Source organism: Bufo bufo, chromosome 4 (assembly GCF_905171765.1).
Source record: "Bufo bufo chromosome 4, aBufBuf1.1, whole genome shotgun sequence".
NCBI classification, from domain to species: domain Eukaryota; kingdom Metazoa; phylum Chordata; class Amphibia; order Anura; family Bufonidae; genus Bufo; species Bufo bufo.
The window spans coordinates 504,297,866-504,318,173 of record NC_053392.1 but is presented as its reverse complement, the minus strand read 5'-3'; the positions used below and the strand labels follow the sequence as shown (position 1 = coordinate 504,318,173).

The 20,308-nt window shown below is 43.7% G+C and overlaps 1 protein-coding gene across 1 annotated transcript in view; it reads left to right on the top strand.

Annotated features, from left to right (window-relative positions):
• Nucleotides 1-20,308, top strand: part of PYGB (glycogen phosphorylase B) — a 124,044-nt gene that overhangs the window by 10,596 nt on the left and 93,140 nt on the right. The window contains exon 2 of the mRNA XM_040429652.1: nucleotides 15,695-15,796. Coding sequence (XP_040285586.1) covers nucleotides 15,695-15,796 — 102 coding nt within the window. The remainder of the gene's footprint in view (nucleotides 1-15,694; nucleotides 15,797-20,308) is intronic.

The window sequence follows — 20,308 nt, the reverse complement described above, 5'->3', positions numbered from 1 at the left end:
GGCAGTGTTTTGTGCTGCACTGTGGTATTTGGCTCTGCTGGGGCGGTATCTTGACTGCACTACAGTATTGCTGAACTCCCCTTCTTATATTTGCCCTGCCTTTTTTCCGTATGGACCCATTTACACGAGGCCCCTTTACGTTTTTTCTGGGGCCACTTGTTCACCCCGGAGATTAGACAAATTTTGAAATCTGCAGCGTGTCAATTGTTGTTGCACTTTCATGTGTGGATTTCACCCCTTTTCAATGGAAGAGTGAGCTCTGCGGAAAATCAGCATAACATCTGCACCAGAAACTGCATAAAAACACCCCAAAAATGCGATAAATAGTGCAGATGTTATGCATTTTCTTCTGCAGTTTTAATGTGGCTTTTCTGCACATAAATCTGCGGATAACGTGTGTTTTTCTGGCGCTGATTTTTGTTTCAGAAAAAGAGCAACGTAATACTGTACCAGATAAGTACATGGGATTGGACAGATCTCACGTACCCTTTGCTTTTGAAATTTGAAAATCTGAAATGTGATGACGCATATTCTGTAGAGCGGTTTTCCCCTTAGACTTCAATGGGATTGTTGACATAAACAGAAAATCTACAACAAAACCTTACAAAAATGCACCAAAACCACAATAAATAGTAATATTAATAATCTTTATAATGAATCTATATTTACCTAAAACAAAAAAAAAAAAACCTTTTTCCTTTTCTTGTACATCTCTTTTCAGGAATTAGGCTTATGTACTATGCTCGTGCCCTCTAGGTTAAGCTAAGGGTAAACTGTTAATCCTGACGGCTGCTGTCAGCCGCCTGTTATTAGCAAGGGACGGTCCTTCATACACAGCATCCTGGTGTCGCTGACGCGGTACACACCTGCGCCCTCCTCGCTGGTATAGTCAGCCGGGTGCTCACAGAACGCCTGCTTTTGGGTAATTGGTTCATCTGCTTTTTCCATAAGCTCATTAGACACATTTTTACCCAGTGCATGTGGTGCTCGGTGCATCATTTCTGTTTCCATAGATATGTTATACAATGAGGATAACCGATTTAAAGGGACAGTCCATCTTTGAGTTCGCATCAGCGTGTGAAGGAGTGCATTTAATTGTCATTTTATAATTCAGCATTATTATTGGAAATGCTTGCTTTTAGATGTGAAAATATTTAGAAAATGACCTACAACGATGATTTGGATGCACACGATCGTATCCATTTCGTGCTTCGCAAATTGATAATCCGGATGCAGTCCATGTGCCGTCCTTTTTTTTATTTTTTATTGTGGACCCGTGGACTTCAATGGGTCTTTGGTTCGCATTTTGCAGACGTATTCTATCTTTTTGCTTTTTTTAATTAATTAATTAATTTATTTTATCATTTCTTGGAAGCATCGGAACAAGTCTTCCATAAAGGTATAGAAAGTGGGGGTCATATATCAAAGTTGATATCCCCCTTCATTTATGACGAGGAGCAGGACTTGTCATAAATTAGGCACATCTTCCGGCAGTCTGTGCGCCTTGACTGAAATCTAATTTAGATTCTAGCTTTTACACTGGCTCAATGGCCCTGCAAATCAGTTTCTATCATAGGGAGTCATAATAAATTATCCCTGTTGTTTTTTTTTTTGTTTGTTTTTTTGGGTCCGTACTCCAAAAAAAAAAGACAGAATAAATAAGCCCAAGCGATTTATTTATTTATTTTTTGACACCTGATTATTATTATTATTATTATTATAATACATTTTTTTTTTTTTTTTTTTTTTAAAGCTCTGGCTTTGTGCCATTTTGTTCTGCCATTTTTTGTAAACAGTAGGGTCATTGATCTAGGCTTCAGCGGTGATTGGCTGCAGCGGATCATGTGACCATTCCCATGCAATGTCGAATGTAAGCACTCTGGGACCAGAACATGGACACAGTGGAGGCAGCGTGGAGGTCCAGAGCAGCAGGGAGCAGGTAAGGGGGAGTTCACATCACCGTCAGAAGAACAGAAAAAAACCAACAGGATCCTGTACAGAAAAAAAATGGATCCTGTGCATCAGCTCTGCACATTTGGCATCTGTTTGAGCCATTTCCGTCTGAGATCAGCCCTGCTTTTTTCTTTTTCTCCCCCCCCCCCCCCCCCCTGTTGCTTTGATCAGAAGAACAGAAAAATAATGTTGATGTGAAGTCCCCCTTAGTATGAATTTTCAGTTTTAGGAGGCAGAAAAAAGTAATTATTACCGCTATATTTACATATAGCAGTTGAGGTGTTGTCAAAACCGCATTAGACAAAAAAAGTAGGTTTTAATGTGTGAATTATTTTTTGCGGACCGTATACGGAACCCATTAATTTCAATGGGTCCGCAAAAAAAAAAGGTACTCCAAGTGGATTCCGTTTCGGAATTTCCGTTCCTCCAAAAAATAGAACATGTCCTAGTATTGTCTGCATTACGGACAAGGAGAGGACTGTTCTATTAGTACGGATGTCATCCGTATTTTTTGCGGATCCGTTTTTTGCGCACCGCAAAATACATACGGTCGTGTGCATGAGGCCTTAGACCACCTCTGGGATCTGCACCTATATTAAGAATGGAGCCCGCAAAGTGCCGGAGGGCACACCACGCATGCTTGGCCCCCCTCCATTCATTCCTATGGGAGTTCTGAATATAGGCGAGCAGTAGAATTGGCTATTTTCAGAAGTCTCATTGAAATGAATTTGAAGCGCACCAGCAAGCGGAGCCCCCGCTCCATTCATTCCTATGGGAGCGCTGAAAACATTTCCGTAAATCCCATAGAAGTGAATGGAGCGGTAGCCACGCTTTCTCAGTGCGGTTCCCATTCATTTCTATGGGACTTCAAAAATATCCGAGCGCGCCCTCCGGTACTTTGCAGGCTCTGTTCTAAGTATAGGTGAGAGACCCTGAGATGAGACCTGCACCTATCAGACATTGGGGGCATATCCTAGATGGGAATACCCCTTTAAAGGGAATGTATTACTGACATTTTTTTATGCCAGGAAAAACCACATAGTGACACATTATCCTTTTTTTTTTCTAATCTGTTTTTATTTTCTGATTGAGGATTTATTTTCATTTTATTTTTTTGAACATGATTATGGCGACGGCCATCTTGCCTGCGCTGTTCATGACAGCATTTAGAAAACTGCTTTACAGCCACTATGGCGCATAGACACAGTGGAAACTCATTGACTTCTCTGGGAGAGTTTTCTAGGCATGCTCTGTGACCTGTGCAGAGGTCAGGAGGGAGTAGATGAGCTGTGATATCGCCTATTCTGAAATGTGGATCCTGCCTTATATATGTAGAGGTATACCTGTCATTCCAATCCTGCCTGTAATGATAAGCAGATAACTGCAGTAAAATCATCTGTACAGACCAAGAAGTGTGCGCAGCAGCTTGCTCCGTACATTCCCTTAGCCACAATGACGTACAGGTAAGTAATTGTGGCTGGAGGGGTTAGACAATAGGTCGTTTTCTGACAACACGTCCCCTTTAAGTCTGCATGTCCTTCACTGGGTTTGTGAGAGCAGCAGAATTCTAAGGAATAGCAGGACTCCGACAAAGAAAGGCGGCTTTGTAATGTACTTCCCCATTTGTATCAACTATAAATATTACATTATATCAGAATATATTTTACAGCTGAAATCCTCTATTGTTTGACTTGAACATAAAACCATTTTCTTTGTTACTATGTAAACAGTACCACTGAAATAAGAATCTGTTGTAAAACTAAGGCTACTTTCACACCTGCGTTCGGGTGTCCGCTCGTGAGCTCCGTTTGAAGGGGCTCACAAGCGGCCCCGAACGCATCCGTCCAGCCCTAATGCATTCTGAGTGGACGCGGATCCGCTGAGAATGCATCAGTCTGCCAGCGCTCAGCCTCCGCTCAGTGAGCGGACACCTGAAAGCTGCATGCAGCGTTCGGGTGTCCGCCTGGCCGTGCGGAGGCAAGCGGATCCGTCCAGACTTACAATGGAAGTCAATGGGGACGGATCCGTTTGAAGATGACACCATATGGCTCAATCTTCAAACGGATCCGTCTCCTATTGACTTTCAATGTAAAGTCTGGACGGATCCGTTCAGGCTACTTTCAGACTTCGAATTTTTTTAAACTATAATGCAGACGGATCCGTTCTGAACGGATACAAACGTCTGCATTATAGGAGCGGATCCGTCTGAGCAGACATCAGACGGACCCGCTCTGAACGCTAGTGTGAAAGTAGCCTAAGGCCTCATGCACACGACCGTTTTTTTTGCGGTCCGCAAAACGGATTTCCGTTGTTCCGTGATCTGTGACCGTTTTTTCTTCCGTGGGTCTTCCTTGATTTTTGGAGGATCCACGGACATGAAAAGTGAAAAAAAAAACTAAGTCAACTTTGCATTGAAAATGATAGGAAAAACGGATACGGATCACGGAAGCGGATGACTATCTTGTGTGCATCCGGGATTTTTCACTGACCCATTGACTTGAATGGGTCCGTGAACCGTTGTCCGTGAAAAAAATAGGACAGGTCATATTTTTTTCACGGACTGGAAAAACGGATCACGGACGCGGAAGCCAAACGGTGCATTTTCCGATTTTTCCACAGACCCATTGAAAGTCCATGGGTCCGCGAAAAAAAAACAGAAAACGGAACAACGGCCGCGGATGCACACAACGGTCGTGTGCATGAGGCCTAAGCCTGTTATCAGTATAGACAAAGATTGGTCAAAGAAAATACTAAAGTAATGTTAGATGAAGCTCTGCCAGAGCAGATATAAAAAACGTATGAGGGATTTGCCCAAATTACTAATCCTTGATATAACGGCTTAAAGATCCCTTACGATGTGTAAGCAGATTGTCGGAAAGGAACATGAACCAATCTCCTCCACTGTATGGGGAGGAGCGAGCGCTGCACTAACAATCCAATTACCCGTTGACTGATGAGTGTTTTGCTCGTTCATTGGTTAATTGGCGGTACATTTACACCGCCAGATCATCGCTAACGAGCATTACTATGAACACTCATTAGCGTTGATCTTTTTAATTCTAGGTCTGTGTAAAGAGCCCAGTAGAAGTGCAGAAACTGGACTCTAATATAGTTAGTGGGATGCGCTGAGATCTTGATATCTGGCATATGCTGGACACGGAAAATAAAACTGGAATGGCAACGGTCCCAACACACACAAATTTGTACTGGTGTGTTTTTGTTTTTTTTGGTGGGGTCCACACACTGTCCAGCCTACACAACATGTTCTTCAGGGTCTCCAGCAGCCCCCACTGGCCAGCTCAATCTCCAGATCTCTCTTCCTTCGTGAATGTCTTGGACTGGATGGGGCAACAGATCTCCCATGCACAGCAGCCAACAACCATCTTGGCTGATCTACTAGTCCATGCTGAAAGAGCAGTGAGGGATGATGCCACCAAGAATTAATGTGACCCTGTCTCAGCATATATCCTGCTGCAGAACCCAAAATAAAGGGGGCACCACCTTGGTTGCGTGATCACTGACCAAGCACCACCAGCAGGTTATACTTTGTCAATCTCGGGTCAATTGCATTAGGTTTGAAGTCCCTTGGGTCCACAAGGGTGACAGACCCCCGCCAATCAAATACTGGAGACCTATCCTGAGGATAGGCAATCCATATAGAAAAAGTTGGAAAGCCCCTTTAAGAATTCTAGAGGCCACTGTGGTCTTTGGAACACTTAGTGCAGCAGACATGTTTTGTACACTTCTCCAGATCTGTGCCTCCACACAATCCTGTCTCTGAGCTCTACAGGCAGTTCTTGTAAATGGAGTCGAACTGAAGTCCCTTGGGCCCACCAGAGAAAAGGATTCTGAGGGCCCACCCTCTCTGTATACACTTTAAGGGCCCTGTTTTATTAGGGGATCATTATTGTTAGAGCTTGGGCCCACCCTGAGTGTAGAATAAAAAAAAAAATCTACACTCTGATATATTTCATTTAAAGGGAACTTGTCCCCACAATCTATTATGGACTATTAACTACAGTAATACAAGAGTATCACTGTTTTTTTCATTTTCTTTCATACCCTCCAACCCCGTTCCTCCATTTCACTAAAATATATTGTCAGGACTGCTGTTTGTGCAGACAGGAGTCCAGACTGTGTACTTCAGTGCAGCTTTGAGTACTGACAGTGGGGAATGGGTGGCAGTAGGAAAAAATAAATGTGATTCAGACTTTTTATTTGCAGCGCTACTCATGTATTGCAGCAGGCAATAGTCCAGGATGGTGGTAACAGATTCCCTGTAAGGGATGTAGATTGGAATGCAGTAGTATTTCACCGAAGTCTCGTGCGACTTCGGGCGAAATGAACTTTGGCTCCACAGAGCCAATATTTTTTAATGCTGTATGGAAACTCGATTTGCTCAAGTCTAATGGAGATATTGTAATTCTTCGGTTATTTTGGAGCCTCTGCAAATGCAAAATACACCCATGTGAGTAAGACCTCACTGGGTAAAAAATCTTGATCATGGTCACCTCTCCTGACATGTCTGTTTTAGTAGCTACCTGCATTTCCCATGCAATAACCATTCTGGGGAATTGTTTCTTATGATTTTAAGCTGTGCCATTCTTCTCTTATTCCTGCTAGAAGTTTATAGAAAAAGGTACAGACGGGTGGTACCCTTTGGGGGTGTGTCCCTGACAGCACTGATTGGACAGTGCCAGACTGTGCAGGGACACGCCTCCAACTGGTAACTCCCATCTGTACCTTTATCCATAACCTTCTAGCAAGAATAGAAGAAGAATGGCACAACACAGAGTCAAAAGACTAAATGCTCTGGAATTATTACATGGGGGATACAATTATTTACTGAAGCAGACATGTCGGGAGAGGGGACAGGTCCTCTCTAAGGCCTCTTTCACACGACAGTATGGCTTTTTCAGTGTTTTGCGGGCCGTTTTAAACGGATCCGTTGTTCCGTTTTTTGTTTCCGTTTTTCCGTATGGCAAATACAGTACACAGTAATTTCATAGAAAAAATTGGGCTGGGCATAACATTTTCAATAGATGGATCCGCAAAAAACGGAACGGATACGGAAGACATACGGATGCACTTCCGTATGCATTCCGTTTTTTTGCGGACCCATAGACTTTAATGGAGCCACGGAACGTGATTTGCGGCCAAATATAGGACATGTTCTATGTTAAAACGGAACGGAAAAACGAAAATACGGAAACGGAATGCATACGGAGTACATTCCGTTTTTTTTGCGGAACCATTGAAATCAATGGTTCCGTATACGGACCGCAAAAAACGGCCCGTAAACGGGGGAAAAAAACGATCATGTGAAAGAGGCCTAAGGCTGCTGTCTGGACATTATGGACGTTTCATTGGTTTCATATAAATGGAGCTTATAAATAGAAAGCAGATTAGCCAACAATGAAGCATGATGTGTGCAGGATGGAAAGGAAATGTTTATGTGGTTCACATGAGAAAAACGCTCACTTTAACCTATAACTTTAAGAAAAATCACGCTATTGCGCTAAATTTTATTACAGTTACATTACACATTTTTGAAAGCTGTTTCTCAGAAAGATACGGCCTGAAACTGTCCGCCTTACACATTAGATTAATGTTGGCTGAGACCCAACTTTCCCTCAGTAGCAGAGGTGAGGAGAAGAAGGGTCCCTATATGTCCGATATTTTAATTTTCAGTTTTTAGGGGAGATATGCTGCCGCCAGAGATGCCTGTCATTGGCTTATTCCCCCCGCTCCATTGAGAACTCGTGCACTCTTGGCTGAGAATGCATTTGTATGGGGTGGGAGGAATATCTAATGTGTATGGCCAACCTAAAGGCCCCTGTTCACATTACACTACTGCAGGATCGGCCTACAATCTAAGAGCCCTATTAGAGTGTATGGTTTTCAGGCCAATTATAAAGAGGGTGTTCATACAAACGCTCATTCCCAATAATTGGCCTGTATGATTGAGTAACCCGATCAACCTATGAATGAGGACTCGTTTCTTGGCTGATGGGCATCAGGATAGCAGTAGCAATAGTTCCCCCCACATTCAGTATGCATCGGCACAAGTGCTAAACACCGAGCCACCGCTAACTACTGAGCCACCGTGCTCATCATTCACATCTGTCGTATTCACCTGAATGGGACTTGCAGAAAACAGTGGGGGAGATTTATCAAACTGGTGTAAAGTAGAACTGGCTTAGTTGCCCATAGCAACCAATCGGATTCCTGAGAATCAGAGCTCTGAAAAATAAAAGGTGGAATCTGATTGGTTGCCACTAAGGCTACTTTCACACTGGCGTTTTGAATTCCGTTTGTGAGATCAGTTTCAAAACGGATCAGTTCAGCCCCAATGCATTCTGAATGGATAAGGATCCGTTCAGAATGCATCAAGTTTGGCTCCATTCCGCCTCCATTACACTTCCATTACGCTCTAGATGCGGACACCAAAATGCTACTTGCAGCGTTTTGGCGTCCGCCTGGCCATGCGGAGCCAAACGGATCCGTCCTGACTTACAATGTAAGTCAATGGGGACAGATACGTTTTCACGGACACAATATTGTGCAATTGAAAACGGATCCGTCCCCCATTGACTTTCAATGTAAGTCAAGACCGATCCGTTATGAATCGATACAAGTGTTTGCATTCTAGGTGCGGATCCGTCTGTGCAGATACCAGACGGATCCGCACCCAACGCAGGTGTGAAAGTAGCCTTAGACATTTTTCTTTTACACCAGTTTTGATAAATCTCCCCCCATTCATCTGAATCACTGAAATTTCTATAACGAATGTGCCTCATGAGCTTAACAAGGATCACTTTGTTTTCACAAGGTCGTATCACTTTTAGGACAGCTTGCAATGTACTGATATTTTTTTTTTTTCAAGGCAAAGCTCAACAAGATGTTTGTCATTTGAACCAGTTATTTGACTTTTTTTCCTTGTTGAACACCACCCCAAAAGAACTGACCCCCAATTACCTATAATGTCAATCTAGATATATAAAGGAGGATGTATGTATGTATTATATGTTCCACAATCACTCAATCATTCAAAAACGCAACCATCTATTTCAACGAAACTTGGTATACACATCCCTTGCTACCTGGAAAGAAATCTTGTGGGGGTCACAGCTCTCTAGCTCGTACCGTTCCTGAGATATTCCCAAAAAATGCAAATATGGCGCATCACATGACCTACATTAGCCAATAGAAGCTTGCAGGTCTTTCTCTTCATATCCCAACTGCCATACACACGGTCACATGTCCCTTATCAGCCAATAGAAGCTCGCAGGCCCTTAGTCTCCACATACACACAGTTTTACTCCAGGTTTCCATAACAACCCAGCCATTTTTCTTCACTGCTGCAGGTCAGCTTTAACCCCTTAGGGACTTAGAGCGTACCGGTGCGCCCTGTTTCCCGAGTCCTTAAGGACTCAGGGCGTACCGGTACGTCCTAACTTTAAACAGACATTGCGGTGCAGTGGGGGTTAATAGGAACAGGATGCCCGCTGAAATCATTCAGCGGGCATTCTGTCACAACGCCGTATCAACGATCGCTGCAAACCACAGGTCAATTCAGATTGCGGCTTTTACCTGCGTTTGCTGCGGTGCCATCGGGTCCCCATGCGGCTGTAGAAGGCATGGAAGGCAGCGCGATGTCTAAGGAAGGCATCGCGCTGCCTTCCGGTGAACACTAAAACATCATTTTTTTGGTTTTAAAAAGCTGTTATTGTGTAAAACTTACATAAATAAAATAAAAAGTATACATATTGGGTATCGCCGCGTCCGTATCGACCGGCTCTATAAAAATATCACTTGACCTAACCCCTCAGATGAACACCGTAAAAAATTTAAAATAAAAACTGTGCTAAATAAACCATTTTTTGTCACCTTACATCACAAAAAGTGTAATAGCAAGCGATCAAAAAGTCACACGCACCCCAAAATAGTGCCAATAAAACCGTCATCTCATCTTGCAAAAATCATACCCTACCCAAGGTAATCACCCAAAAACTGAAAAAATTATGGCTCTCAGACTATGGAAACACTAAAACATAATTTTTTTTTGCTTCAAAAATGAAATCATTGTGTAAAACTTACATAAATAAAAAAAATGTATACATATTAGGTATCGCCTCATCCGTGACAACCTGATCTATAAAAATATCACATGATCTAACCTGTCAGATGAATGTTGTAAATAACAAAAAATAAAAATGGTGCCAAAACAGCTATTTCTTGTTATCTTGCCTCACAAAAAGTGTAATATAGAGCAACCAAAAATCATATGTACCCTAAACTAGTACCAACAATACTGCCACCCTATCCCGTAGTTTCTAAAATGGGGCCACTTTTTTGGAGTTTCTACACTAGGGTGCATCAGGGGGGCTTCAAATGGGACATGGTGTCAAAAAACCAGTCCAGCAAAATCTGCCTTCCAAAAACCGTATGGCATTCCTTTCCTTCTGTGCCCTGCCGTGTGCCTGTACAGCTGTTTACGACCACATATGGGGTGTTTCTGTAAACTACAGAATCAGGGCCATAAATATTGAGTTTTGTTTGGCTGTTAACCCTTGCTTTGTTACTGGGAAAAATGGATTAAAATGGAAAATTTGCCCAAAAATTTAAATTCTGAAATTTCATCTCTATTTGCCAATAACTCTTGTGGAACACCTAAAGGGTTAACGACATTTGTAAAATCAGTTTTGAATACTTTGAGGGGTGTAGTTTCTTAGATGGGGTCACTTTTATGGAGTTTCTACTCTAGGGTTGAATCAGGGGGGCTTCAAATGGGACATGGTGTCAAAAAACCAGTCCAGCAAAATCTGCCTTCCAAAAACCGTATGGCATTCCTTTCCTTCTGCGCCCTGCCTTGTGCCTGTACAGCGGTTTACGACCACATATGGGGTGTTTCTGTAAACTACAGAATCAGGGCCATAAATATTGAGTTTTGTTTGGCTGTTAACCCTTGCTTTGTAAAAGTTAAAAAAATATATAAAAATGGAAAATCTGACAAAAAAGTGAAATTTTTAAATTGTATATCTATTTTCCATTAATTCTTGTGGAACACCTAAAGGGTTAACGACGTTTGTAAAATCTGTTTTGAATACCTTGAGGGGTGTAGTTTATAGAATGGGGTCATTTTTGGGTGGTTTCTATTATGTAAGCCTCGCAAAGTGACTTCAGACCTGAACTGGTCCCTAAAAATTTCAAGATTTGCTTCTAAACTTCTAAGCCTTGTAACATCCCCAAAAAATAAAATATCATTCCCAAAATGATCCAAACATGAAGTAGACATATGGGGAATGTAAAGTAATAACTATTATTGGAGGTATTACTATGTATTATAGAAGTAGAGAAATTGAAACTTGGAAATTTGCTATTTTTTACTTCATTTTTGGTAAATTTTGTATTTTTTTTATAAATAAAAATAATTTTTTTTTACTTCATTTTACCAGTGTCATGAAGTACAATATGTGACGAAAAAGCAATCTCAGAATGGCCTGGATAAGGCAAAGCATTTTAAAGTTATCAGCACTTAAAGTGACACTGGTCAGATTTGCAAAAAATGACCAAGTCCTTAAGGTGAAATAGGGCTGAGTCCTTAAGGGGTTAAAGGGGCAGGGAGCTGTGGATGACACTGTTAAGGGAGCAGAGTGCTGTGGAGGTGACAGTTCAGGGGGCAGGTAGGGTGGCCATTCAGGCCACCCTCAAAATACGGGCTTAAAATCCACGCCCCCAGGTCCTATTAAGCCATGCCCCAATCTGGTTAGGCCATGCCCCCTCCCACTCCGCATCTGACAGGGGTTGAAAAATGAAGGTAAAAATCTACTTCAGTCAGTTGCAGGGGTGGGAGGGTGACTTTCTCCCAGCAGCTCATGCTCAGACCGCACAGTGCTGCTGTCTGAGAGTGAGCTGTTCAAAAGGACATCCCTGCGTGAGATATTCCCAAAAAATGCATTATCCAATAGAAGCTTGGTCACATGACCCTTATCAGCCAATAGAAGCTCGCAAGCCCTTAGTCTCCATATACACACAGTTTTACACCAGGTTTCCATAGCAACCAAACCATTTTTCTTCACTGCTGTAGGTCAGCTTTAAAGGGGAAGGGCGCTGTGGATGACACTGTTAAGGGAGTGGAGTGCTGTGGAAGTCACAGTTCAGTGGCAGGTAGGGTGGCCATCCAGGCCACCCTCAAAAGACAGACTTTAAAACCCCTCCCCCAGGTCCCGCTAAGCCAAGCCCTCTCCCACTCCGCAGCTGATAGGGATTGAAAAAATGAAGGTAAAAATCAACTTCTGTCAGCTGCAGAGGATCGAGGAAGGGTGACTTTCTCCCTGCACCTCATGCTCAGATAGCACAGTGCTGCTGTCTGAGAGTGAGCTGTTCAAAAGAACATCCCTGTGTCTGTACAGGCCCTGCGCCAGATGGAGGACAGGGAGTCTGAAAACCGGACCGCCCGGCCTAAAACCGGACCTCTGGCCACCCTAGGGGCAGGCTGCTGTGGAGGTCACAGTTAAGGGGACCAAAGAGAAAGATTAGATCTGCACACCCTGGGTGGAGGGTGCTCGTAAAGGACATGCGTCAAGGGGACCTTCCGCTATGGATGTCAGTGTTAAGGGGCAGATTGCTGTAGAGGCCACTGTTATGGGGACGGGGTGTTGTGGAAATCACTGTTAAGGAGATGGGGTACTGTGGAGGTCACTAATGAAGGGGCAGCTGCTGTGGAGGTCACTGTTTAAAGGAGTGGGATGCTGTGGAGGTCACTGATAAGGGGGTGGGCACTGTGGAGGTCACAGTTAAGGGGACGGTCCGCTATGGAGGTCAGTGTTAAGAGGCGGGGTGTTGTAGAGGTCACTGTTAAGGCTACTTTCACACTAGCGTTCGGAGCGGATCCGTCTGATGTTTCATCAGACGGATCCGCTCCGATAATGCAGACGTTTGCATCCGTTCAGAACGGATCCGTCTGCATTATTACTTAGAAAATTTTCTAAGTGTGAAAGTTGTCTGAGCGGATCCGTTCAGACTTTACATTGAAAGTCAATGGGGAACGGATCCGCTTGAAGATTGAGCCATATAGTGTCATCTTCAAGCGGATTGACTTACATTGTAAGTGTGGACGGATCCGCTCGCCTCCGCACGGCCAGGCGGACACCCGAACGCTGCAAGCAGCGTTCAGGTGTCCGCTCACTGAGCGGAGTGGAGGCTGAGCGCTGGCAGGCGGATGCATTCTCAGTGGATCCGCCTCCACTGAGAATGCATTGGGGCCAGACGGATGCGTTCGGGGCCGCTCGTGAGCCCCTTCAAACGGAGCGCACGAGCGGACACCCGAACGCTAGTGTGAAAGTAGCCTAAGGGGTATACTGTCTATCTTTTAATGACATACACAAACATTAAATGAAATAGATGAAATATACCCGTGCAAAGCTGGGCCCTTCTGCTAGTATCTAATAACAAGATAAAGCTGTACCAAAAAAAAAAAACTATACCAAAAGCGTGCATCATGTGCCTACAGAAATATATATCAAAATATATAAGGGAAAAATTGTCATTTCCCCCACACCATTTTTTTTGTGTGTATTAGTTGCAAATGGCATTTTTATGCTGCCCTTGCCAGGTTTCCAAACTGCTTTTGATTTCAGTCTGGTGCGCTGACTGTCGGAGGAGGCATTTAAAGGGAATCTGTCAGCACTTGGCTCCGAAACAACCTCTGAACCAGAGTAAGCAGAGTGTAGTGTAAGTGATGCCGAGTCCAATTTGTAATTTTTATCTTCATACTCGCTTGCATTCTGATGCTGTGCTCCAACAAAACAGCAGTACAATGCACTGGGAGGACTCCTCTTTGAGTCCTCTCCATTATGTGCATGAGCTCAGGAGTCCTCTTGATGCATTGTACTGCTGATTTGTGGAAGCACAATGTCAGAATGCAAATGAGTATGAAGATGGAAATTACATAACTGGACTCTGCATCACTTACACTATACACTGCTTATTCTAGTTTGGGGGATGTTTCGGAGCGGACAGATTCCCTTTAATTTCTGGCGAGTCCTGCACCTTGTTGTAAGTCCAATGCCTCTTCTGGGATCAACCAGACCTGTGTAACACAAGCTGGTCGTGATACATCGGGGCCATAATCTTTACTGAATTAATTGACACAGAAAAATACAGTAAGTCATATTAAAAGCTATGTTAAATATTAGTCACAGCCAAAGAAGAACCCGGACCCCTCCCCACCCCGTACACATGTAATGTTATCACAGTATATGGCATCAGTGTAAGTACCAGTTAAAGGGGTTATCCGAGAATGTATTTTCTTCCCGTGTCCATTCCGTTTTTTTTCCGGACCATATGCGGAACCATTAATTTCAATGGGGCCGCAAAAAAAACAAAAAACGGAAGTTACTCTGTGTGCATTCCATTTCTGTATGTCTGTTCTGCATAAAAATAGAACATGTCCTATTATTGTCCGCATCACGAATACTGATTGCACACGGACGTCATCCGTAATTTTTGCGGATCTGTTTTTAGCGGACAGCAAAATACATACGGTCGTGTGCATGAGCCCTAACAAATGCCCCCCTTCCCATATGCCGTGCCCCTCACACTGATTCTACTTACCTAGCTTCCCACACCCTGCAACGCCCCTGGTCCCTACACCGCCACTGCTGCTTCTCCCCGTGCACGGATGAAAACATCCAGTGTGGGGGGGAGCAGCCAATGGCAGGCGGTGACTGGGACAAGCCTCCCTAGCATCGCGGGGACTAGGAGCGGTGCGGGGAGCCAGATAAGTAGATTCAGTGTGAGGGGCCCGGCATAAGGAGGGTCATTTGTTAGTCTCTGATTACCCCTTTTAATCATATGACAAATGTTTGCAAGAAAAAGTCAGCAGTTACTATGCGTGATCCACAAAAATATGTGCATGCCAATAAGCAGTGGTGTAACTAGAACTGACTGGGCCCCACAGCAAACTTTTGAATGCCCCAAACCCACCCCTTCTCCCCTTAATGCACACTTCGGACAAAAAATAAAATAGCTCCCTTTGTGCAGCACTGCGTCTAGTCATGCAGTCATGCACTACAATGAGACCGGATATCACACAGCGTCAGGTCATAGAGCGCTCCTGCGCACACTATATCCGGCCCTCAAGCTATTCCCTGACAGTACTTAGTGCAGTGCAGGCGCCCAGAGACGAAGATCAGGGAGCGGTGAGTAATGCCAGTGCTTGCACTAGGAGCACCCCTTCCTGAGTTAGGGCCCCCGAAGCATCCGCTTCCTCTGCTTCCATGGTAGCTAGTCCGCCACCCAAAAGTGATCCAGTGTCCACCCCGATGCACGTTTTGGCTTGGGGTGGCACTGGTGAGTGACTCTGTGGTAGCTAACAGTCCATTGATCCAATAGGAAGTAACATACACAAATGAAAATGACCTTTCTTCATCATTTTTTCCCTCTGAGCGGCATCCGCTGACTGCAGGCTTCATCTATGGGGGCCCCATTCAGCCATAATGCCCCTTTGTTCAAGCCACAATACACATTTATTACATAAAGAGTGGGAATGCCTGTCCATATAGTTTAACAAACAGAGCCAGAACCTGCCGTCGGACAAAGATTATCCCTAATCTTACTCTTTCCTCCTGGTTCCATGTGCTCTGAGAATGTTTTGTGTTTTTTATATCTTGTGATATATGTATACATTAATCAGTATTGTATATGTTCTAACCAGCGTTTGTTTTTATCTCTATAGCGTATATATTACCTCTCTCTGGAATTCTACATGGGACGTACTCTGCAGAACACCATGCTGAATTTGGGTCTCCAGCATGCTTGTGATGAGGCTATATATCAGGTATGCATTGCAGGAGATATATATGTATGATATGTATCTGTGTGTATATGTACATGTCGGTGTGGAGAGGAGCGGGAACTGGCACAGAGGGGTGATCGATAAGAGGAGTCCTCACCATTCATTGTTTTTGTCCTCCGCAACCCAATTTTTATTCAAAGCTATCAGATGGGAATACCCCTTTAAATAGGAGAATGTTTGTCTGAAATTCTCGAAAAGGGCAAAGTACAAACTAAAACTTATTTCACAAACTAGCACGGTCATGTCCATATGTAAATGTTTCAGAAAATTCTCAGAAGTGGAGATACGTGTGATAGGGTAATGATCATGGGGGCAGGCATTTTTCTGGACTTCCCATTCGTCTACCTCCAGCCTGAAATGGTTGATACAGGGGCACAGTGTCACACCCGTGCAGGTTGAATCAATATGAAAACATTAGACTTAGGCTACTTTCATACTAGCGGCAGCCTTCTCCGGTAGTTTTCTTCCGGCCGCCTCTCGGCATGTTTGCCGTGCTGCCGCCGGAACTCCGGCCCGCCTCCATTATAGTCAATGGGGCCGGAGTGGACCTCTGGCGGCACGCGTGCACTAACGGCAGCACAGATCCGGCAGGCTGTTCACCCGCCGGAACAGCCTGCCGGAGAAGGCTGCCGCTAGTGTGAAAGTAGCCTTAGACTACCCTCATGCCAGCTATCGTTTGCCATAGGGGAAGCATGTAGACTATCCATGTAGACTCCCCTTTAATTCACTCTTGAATTCTTTTTTAAGGAAATAAATAAGCTTGTGACTGTCACATAAAGCTTGTATTGTTTTCAGCTTGCTCGGAGTTAAAGACCTTTCTCTATGAGCATCATGTTGCCGTCTTTTATGGAGTGTTTGCTTCTTATGTGCTCCATTATGTTTGCCCTCGTGAAGGGCAAACATAACCATAAGACATGATTGATGTATTATTCAAATGTAAAAGTGCTTAAACTTTGCCAGCTTCTTGCATCAGAGTTTTAATCGGATTGTCCCAAGATAGAAACAAACTCCATTCATGCTCTATGGGACTTTCGATGATAGCCAAGTACAGTGCTCGGCCATTTCTATCAGTCCCATAGAGAATGAACAGAGGAGCAGTGTGCATGTGCGACCACCACTCCTTCCAATAGGGACATGGGACCCCTGTTCTCATGATCAATGGGGTTATGACCGCTAGATGCTTATACTGTGTGACCGCTAGATACTTATCATTTTGTGGATTCCGCTGTTCAGACTACTGTTTGACTTTCCCTGGTCATCCTCAGCAGCTTACTTAAAGGGGATGCATCAGGAGTGGTTAAAACCAGGGCCCTGGAGCCTGAGCGGACCTAAATGGACCTGTGGCCCATTTTAACAGATCAGTCCTAAGGAATGACATAATAAAAGCCGCTTTACACCTTAAATAAATGTAAAGAATCAGTAGTAAATGCTTTCTTTATTTCATCGTAAAAAGGTAGGAAACGGATCATGACAAATCCTGTCCACCGGGTTCACATTTTTTCCAGTATGTATATTAGAAAGTATAATAACTTAAAAACTGTAATGATGGATACAGTGGTTGCAAGCTGCCCGTACTGTCCAGGACAAATATGCCTTGCCAAAAACTTGCTGTCTGGGGAGAGTAGAGAGGCCCCATACATGTTAGAGGGTTGGATGGTCCCACCGAAATGTGTATGGCCACCTTAGATTTCACAAAATTCTCTTTTTGGACAGACAACCATTGGGCTAGACATCCACTGGATTACCATTTAGGGGATAACATGATAAATAGGCAGACAGCATGTATATTTTGGTCATGTCCTAGACATCTGCTCCCCACAAGGGTGATGGATCTCCTCAGCTTGAGCATCTCCTGCCAGCATGTTTAACGTAGGACTATAAAAACTTCCAAGCCTACTTCTATATACATTACTTTTACATACATTTACTCCTTCCCAGTGCACAGTTGTTTGTCTCTGTCTAGACGTAGGTTTGGCGTTTAGCTCGGTTTTGCTCCTTTGTTATAATATTTTAGTGCCTGGAAGGAAATAGCTTTTTGCTGCCAAGTTTTTTGCTCTTTAGCTGTGACTTGACTTTCTAAACAGGACGGACTGAAGTTGGTTATTGTTTTCCAGTTTATTTCCAGCTAACTGGTTCTCTTTACTTACCATCACACAGCTTTAACCCTATCATTAAAACATTTGCAAATCTAATTGAAAAGACATGATAGATTGTGAACAGCCAAGGAGTTTAGCTGTAGTAGGGTGCTTGTCAAAAATTACCATGAAGCTTTGTACAAATTTTTTTATTTTGTTTTTTTAGATCTCCTTATTTTTTTATTTTATGTGTTTTACTTTCCATTTTTCGGAAGTCTGTGTGAAAACACCTGAAAAAAAAAAGCCACATTCAAAGCATACTGGGATTTCCAAGTGCCAAATAAGTCAGGGAGGAAACCATCTTAAAACACCACTACAAATGTAATGTTTGTAGGGTATTTTATAGTTTCCTGTTGGATGACATGTAACATCAGGCCAAGTTTTTGTGCCCAAAAAAGGCTCTAATAAAAACAGCAGTGTTTTTGGAAAAGAAAATGCAGTGTGACAGCACCCTTAGGCTTCATTCACGCAAGATAGGCACGCACCATGTGTGAATGAAGCTCTTGAGAGCTCTTTGCTTTGTGCCAATATGGGAAACTTTTTAGGTGCTTGTCATTTTCACATTTCGGTATTCTATTGTGGCTTGAAAATATGTCTAGTATATTTTTTTTATAGTTATCCAGAAGGATGCCTTAAAGAGGACCTGTCACCACTTCTGACATGCCTGTTTTAATAGCTTCATGCATTCCCCATGTAATAACAATTCCGGAGCATCTATTCTTATGCCTCTGTTGTGCCATTCCTGAATTATTTCTACTAGAAGTTATGTATGAATTGCTAGCAGTCTGCAGTAAGGGTACAGAGGGGTGGTAACAAGTTTGGAGTGTGTCCCTGCACAGTCTGAAAATGGCAGCACTGATTGGATAGAGTGAGACTGTGCAGGTACACACCCCCAACTTGTTACCACCCCTCTGTACCCTTACTGCAGACTGCTAGCAATTCATCCATAACTTCTAGTAGAAATAATGAAGGAATGGTACAACATAGAGCCAGAAGAATAGATGCTCTAGAATTGTTATTACATGCACAAAGCTAAAAGTCCTCTTTAAAGCTGGCCTTACACATTAATGTTGGCCAAACACACCAACGTTAAGATAATGGGGGTCATTCATTAAGACTTCCTTAAAGTGGACCTTTCACCGATTATAACAATGTGAACTAAGTATACAGACATGGAGAGCGGCGCTCGGGGATCTCCCTGCACTTACTATTATCCCTGGGCGCTGCTCCGTTCTCCCGCTATGCCCTCCGATATCTTCGGTCACAAAGTTATGGTAGGCGGAGTCTGCCCTTGTTCTGCTGTAGTGCTGGCCAATCGCATTGCAGAGCTCACAGCCTGGGAGAAAAGAACCTCCCAGGCTGTGAGCTCTGCGCTGTGATTGGCCAGCGCTACAGCAGAACAAGGGCTGACTCCGCCTACCATAATTTAGAGACTGAAATCTCTGCCTACTATAACTTACTGAGCGAAGATACCGGAGGGCATAACGGGAGAACGGAGCGGCGCCCAGGGATAATAGTGAGTGCAGTGAGATCCCCGGGCGCCGCTCTCCATGTCTGTATACTTAGTTCACATTGTCATAATCTTTGAAAATCGGTCCTCTTCAAGTCATTTTTTGGCATTAAAGTCGCACAGCCCTGTTATGCGACTTAATTGCTTGTGCACCTAAATTTAGGTGCCCGCTGTTTTTACGCCACCCTTAAAGGGGTTGTGTCACTTCAGCAAATAGCATTTATTATGTAGAGTAAGTTAATACAAGGCACTTACTAATGTATTGTGATTGTCCATATTGCCTCCTTTGCTGGCTTGATTCATTTTTACATCACATTATACACAGCTTGTTTCCATGGTTACGACCACCCTGTGATCCATCAGCAGTGGCCATGCTTGCACACTATAGGAAAAAGCACCAGCCTATGTGAGCTCACACGGTCCCGGCCACTAGAGAGGCGGCTGCTTTTTCCTATAGTGTGCGAGCATGGCCACCACTAATGGATTGCAGGGTGGACGTAACCATGGAAACAAGCAGTGTATAATGTGATGGAAAAATGAATAAAGCCAGCAAAGGAGGCAATATGGACAATCACAATACATTAGTAAGTGCCTTGTATTAACTTTCTCTACATGATAAATGCCACTTGCTGAAGTGACACAACCCCTTTAACAATGGGCAGTCGCGGGTCCATCAGCCCTGGCGAATTATCTAACCCTTTACACCGGTTTCATGGCAAAAAAAACCCTTAAATCTACTTCAGTCAGAGAGAGATGCAGAACGGACATACTGATGCAGACAGCACATGGTGTGCTGTCCGCTTCTTTTGCAGCCCTTATGAACCGAATGGGTCCGCATTCGACCCGCCA